This window comes from Anas platyrhynchos, chromosome 3 (genome assembly GCF_047663525.1).
Source record: "Anas platyrhynchos isolate ZD024472 breed Pekin duck chromosome 3, IASCAAS_PekinDuck_T2T, whole genome shotgun sequence".
Taxonomy (NCBI): Eukaryota; Metazoa; Chordata; class Aves; order Anseriformes; family Anatidae; genus Anas; species Anas platyrhynchos.
Genome location: NC_092589.1, coordinates 11,546,770 through 11,552,090, shown reverse-complemented (window position 1 = coordinate 11,552,090; position 5,321 = coordinate 11,546,770). Strand labels below are relative to the sequence as shown.

At 45.6% G+C, this 5,321-nt stretch overlaps 1 protein-coding gene across 1 annotated transcript; it reads right to left on the bottom strand.

The window, feature by feature from the left end:
* Window positions 1-878: 878 nt before the first annotated feature.
* On the bottom strand, window positions 879-5,122 carry FBXO48 (F-box protein 48). Its single transcript, XM_072035303.1, has 3 exons — window positions 4,969-5,122; window positions 4,491-4,827; window positions 879-3,088 (listed from the first exon to the last, which is right to left on the bottom strand). Exons 1-3 carry the CDS (start codon window positions 5,049-5,051, stop codon window positions 2,927-2,929), a joined length of 582 nt encoding a protein of 193 aa, XP_071891404.1. The 5' UTR covers window positions 5,052-5,122; the 3' UTR covers window positions 879-2,926.
* Between the last annotated feature and the right edge of the window lie 199 nt (window positions 5,123-5,321).

The window sequence follows — 5,321 nt, the reverse complement described above, 5'->3', positions numbered from 1 at the left end:
GTAACGGGGTGGTGTGGGTATTTCAGGGAAGGTAGGTGGTGTATGCTAAAATACAGCTTTCCACTTCCTCAGAAGCTATGGGTAAGAGAGCTTGGTACTGAAGCAGAAGGAAGGCTTCACCAGCCACCTCAGTGTGAGGATAGCTGGTGCGTGTCCAGGTGGCTTGTGCGGGAGTAGGCTTAGCAGGTGAGAATACTCCCCGGGGAGGGATGCCTAAGCATTAGCACTAGTTTAGGCATTGTTTGGAGCTAGGAGGGTGAAGAGGCAGGCAGGAATGACAGCTGGTAGTGTAGGAGGTGCTGCTGCTTGGAGGTAGGGATGCTGGTGGGGTGTGTTTAAAGGAAAGGGTGTGTTCAGCCGCTAGTTGGGCTGAAAGCTGAGTAGGTGGTATGAGGGCAAGTAGGGGAAGACCAAAATTGATTGAAGACCAAAACAGATTAAACAAAATCTCAGGTGGGAATTAAAACCTCCCTTAAGAGGGGAGAGGAAGCAAGCTTATTTTCATGAGAACTCATGCTTACTGAAAGAAAAGCATGTGGGAGATGTTTGTGAGAAGCTCACACTACTGCTACTCCATGTTAAGATCTAGGCCTTGTCTAAGTGTGTAGCTGAGTGCTTAACGCCTAACGTGCTCAAAGAGGCATAGCTTTGTCTCAGGATACAAAAACTGATAGCTGATGTGTAGGGAAGGGGCAGGAAGGAGGTGCTGATAACTAGCTGGGAGCTGAGGAGAGTGGTGAGAGACTATTGTACACTTCTGTATTACAATTAATAACTTGAGAATGTACCATTAGCATTATTCATAATTTATATGCACCTCTTTCATTTCTGTCTCTCTTGAAGTTGGGGGCATGGTGAGCAGGGAGTAAGGCAGCATCTTCAGTGGAATTTTTTTAATAAACTGTGGTAACTAGCTGTAGTCTTAGAGCAGAATAGCTAAAAATAAATGAAGCAGTGTTCACAGTTCATTGAACTTTGTGCTACACCCACCATACTTAGCTCCAAATTACACTTTAGTCATGGTGGTAGTGTGAACTTTGAGTGTTGCACCCATTATGGTTAATGCTGCAGTCATCCCACAAGAACAGCATCACCTCTTTAGGCAGAAAAGAGAGAGGCTATGCATCTTACAAACCTTACAGCAGCAGTGTCCACTGCTACCTTACGTTATCCAGTCATCACCTGCCATGCAATGTTGTTGACAAGAACAGTGTCTGTTAGAATTTTTTTTTTTTACTGATGATTTAGAAAAGTCACTGTTGCTTATGAATTGAAAAAGCTATTTTAATGGGGGAAATACAGGAAGCTAAGGGAAGTGGAACAGTTTTAGTAAACTCTGAATGCTCCAAAATAGAAAGGGAATCAAATAATATATTGCTCTTGGAAGCATTTCAAAACTACCAGCTTCACTTGGCTGTTCTGCTCTTCTTTTGCCTTGGTAAGGGCACCTCAAAGAAACAGACTGTGAGCCTAGGCTCTTACAAGAAAGGGGGATAAAAATGTTTTCACTAGATAGTTTTCAGTGGTTAAATAACAGTTCAAAACCATTTACAATTTCCGTATATTTATTTTCTCAATGTTGTGTTGTCTAAGTAACACCACCACCATTAAAAAATGGTATTGGATCTTAACCCAGAGGGCAATGGCATTTATTTTTCCCTGAGCTGAACTGCTCTACTGCTCCATCTAGTGTTACTGGGCCCTACTAATGGAAGAGTTGGACCTTGCTTCAGTAACCCTTGCATCTAGTTTAAAGGCTGGATCTAGAGCTAGTGAACCTCGAGATCTCAACAGGATGCTTGTTTGTGTGTTGCCAGGAAATCTTTTGCAAAAGTCTGCAGTAGTAAACTTGTTTTTCATATTAACTAAGTTTCATGAGCATGATAGAATTTTCTATATAAAATTAGACCTAGATAGGTCACTGAATAATTTTATAGGAATACCTAAACCAATATGGGCTCTTCCACTGTTTTGTACTCTTCAGTGCAAAATGTAGGTGGGGAAAGATGATGTGACATTTAAACCAAACTGTAATAAACTGTTTTTGTATTTTTTGTGCTTTTTTTTTTTTGTTAAGTAATGTAATAGGCATATCTTTTCCTAGCAGCAATTTTTAATGTCAGTGACAAAAATCAGTGCTGGTAAAGCAGAGTTCATGTGATGGGAGATCCTACTGCAGGAAAAAAAGTTTCTGAACGTTTTAACTGTGTGAGATACCCTGGCTACAATCGTAAAGTTGACTTACTGTGTTGGAAGTGATTTTTTTTTATTCCCTATCACATTGTTATATAAGTGAAAAAAATGCGTAGCTAATGACAGCAAGGCTGGGCATTAAGTGGCTGCCTCAGTCCTACCTGTTGCTTCAATCTGTGAGTCTTAATTCAGAACTCCTACAGCTGGCTAATAGAAATGCAGAGCTGCTGAGCACCAGCGCCTCCAAGTGTGCAGGCTCAGAAAAGCTCTGTGAAGGCTCTGTCCCTTGATGCGGCCCCTGGGGATGGATCAGCTGATGCTGAGGTGGCTGCCCATTCCTTTCCAGTATCTGGATTTGTCCTCCCCCCAGCCTTCCTTTGTGGAATGCCATGTTGTGCTGCTGATACGATACACGGAGTGAAACACTTTTTTTAAAAAACGTTTTTTTCCAAAAGAAGTGCAAACTGAAAGTACATTCAACATTTTCAACAATACAGCAGAATATAAAATTTACAAACATAAAATTACGACTGAATACTTAGTCTTATTTCGAATTTTACTTTTTGTATCACTCAGTCTAATAAAGTGCAAATAAAAGTATCTCTCTTTTTCTTCAGAGTTTTCATCACATGCTTGCAAACACAACTAATCTAAATGTCAAAATATTTACAGTTTGGCTGTCCATGAGCTGTTGACGTAAGGTTCTTGAGTTGCAAGAAGCTGTACTGGTTTCTCATCTCTCTAGTTCTGCTTCCAGGATTTCTCCCCATGTGTCAACATCCATCGGATACATGCTTTTCTCTGGCAAGTTGTTTTGCGAGTGAATGTTACTGTATTTCCCACTCAGCCATTCTTGCTTTACTTTGCTTTTCCAGTAGTTTCTTAGTAATGTGATCTGATGGAAAAACAGACAGCAAAAATCTTGGAAATAAACCAATTCAAGCTGCATTCGATATGCTTAAGTTTTACATTGGAAGAGTAGTGCCAGAAAAAGGATTTGGAACATGTCTCAGGTACCTGGACGCTAAGCCCAGAAAGCTGTACTGCTGCCAACAAGTAGACTTTTTGGTCTACTTCCATCTTTCTATCCTAAGTTAGGTAGAGAGTCACTTCTTGCCTCAGTTCTTAGAGGGTGAAGATGATGGGGAAATGAAAACCCTAAACAGGAATCAATCTTCCTCCTTACTCTTTAAAAGAAGTGGCTTTCACTTTCTCTTCCTGTTTAGGTTTATGACTTTAACCTCTTGCTTGGGCTATTAATGAAGGCTGGACTGGTTCTTCTACTCAGCCAGCCTTTTAGTGCAAGAAAATGCTAGCTCAGTGTATTCCCCCTCAGTGGAGGGGAATTTGTAATAGACGCAAAATAGAGAACCAGAGGGGAGCCCTTTGGAAACTGTTGTGCAAGAGAGGAAAGATGGTTGGAGGGCAACCACTCCCTGCTCAAGGCAAGGAGTGTGGGAGTCCAGATTTTTTTTTTTTCTCTTTCTCACAGATCCTCTGTTCCCCTACTTGAAAATGCCCCAGCTACATTGAGGTGGAGATCACCCTTTAGATAGCTCAGAGAAGTAGCCGTTGCTTCCCTGATCTACTTCAGTTTGCAGGCTGGACTCAACAGTGACAGATCCTTCCAGTATGTTGAGCTCCTCTTGCTTCAGAGAAGCTGTAACTAGGAGTGTGTGTGTGTGGGGGAGGGAGAGGTCCAAACAAACTTCACCCAGCTCCTGCTAGCTCTTTCTTTCCTGTTTTCCTACCCCAGATTCTTTCTCCCAGTTGCATGTAGCTTTGCCTCAATACATTTTGAGCAATCTGTAATGTATCCGCAGGAAATCATTCTTCACAAGCAGACTTACTCCACTGAAATACAACTAGAGAATGTACACTGGCACGCAGGCTACGTGCTTTTCTCTCCCTCTGCCCCTGTGTATTAGGATTTGGGCATTCTCCCATGTTAGGGCTACTCAGACTTTCTGATGGGATGAACAGACCCCAGTATTGAGGTTATGCACCCCAGCTGGATCACCCTGCTGGGATGGGCAGCTGTGGGGCCTTGAGGAATACACAGAATAGGTTGAGTGGGCCAAGGGTGGCTCTGGGTAGCAAATAGCATAAAAGAAGTAAGAAATGGGAAACTTATTTGTGTTTAACCAGGTTTCCAGTTGTTTGATTTCACCACTGAGCCACATGGGTGTTACAGGGGTTCCCCAAGCATCTTGGACAAATAAGAAGTACTGATTTGTTTCTATTATTAATCCCAGAGGCTTCTGAGTTGCCAGCACTGTCGCTCACGTTAAATTTACCTTCCACGAGTATCCATTGCCTCGATCGCAATCGATCTCTCGCTGACAGACAGCTCGCACAGTCAAGCAGTGATTTTTCCACAAGCAGTCATTATTGTCAATGGCGTGATTCCAGCTCCTGCATGTCATTGCGGCGTTGCACAGGCTGCGGATATCAAGCTCACCAAAGATCTGCAAGCTGACCTCGGGGGGCAGAAGGGCTACGAAGTCCTCGGGGCTTTCCCTTTTCCTCTTGTCAGGAGGAAGGCTGGCCGGCTCCCCGCAGGGCAAGGGCTGCTTGTTCCTCTTGGGCGTTTTCTGCATGCTTCTGAGCCCTGGCCAACTCCAGCAGGTACACCTGATAAGGGAAGCATAACAATTACCGAGCAGCCACCGTGGAAGGGCCAATATCGCCCTGCTGCCACAACAGACACCGCCAGCCCCCCCCCCCCCCCACTCCTCCAGCAGCCCCAGGCGGGCAGGCCGGGCACCAACCAACCGCTTCTGCCCGTTTCGGCCCATTTTGGCGACGGCGTCGCGCCGGGGAGGCTCCCTGAGGTCAAACCACGCGGTTTTTGCCATTTTTTTCAGCCCTTCTTTTGCCCTTCCCGCCCTTGGCGGCGCTGAGGGGCCGCTAACGGCCGCTGCCGACCGTTACCCGCCCCCCCCCCCCCCCCCCCCCCTCACCTGTGGCCCGCGCGCCGCGGCTCCCCGGCTGTTTGCAAACACCTCCGCCATCAGCCCCTCGCCGCTGCTCTCCCTACGCGCAGTGCGCATGCGCCAGGCCCTTTACCCCGCGAGGCATGCTGGGGATTGTAGTTCTTTCCCCCCCCCCCGCCCGGCGCTGGGCGG

Excerpts from the sequence above, each read along its gene's own strand:
- FBXO48 (XM_072035303.1), bottom strand. The coding sequence starts at position 5,051 with ATGGCAAAAACCGCGTGGTTTGACCTCAGGGAGCCTCCCCGGCGCGAC. Across the intron at positions 4,828-4,968 it reads GGCCGAAACGGGCAGAAGCG|GTGTACCTGCTGGAGTTGGC; the intron begins GTTGGTTGGTGC and ends TTCCCTTATCAG. Across the intron at positions 3,089-4,490 it reads GCAATGGATACTCGTGGAAG|ATCACATTACTAAGAAACTA; the intron begins GTAAATTTAACG and ends TTTTTCCATCAG.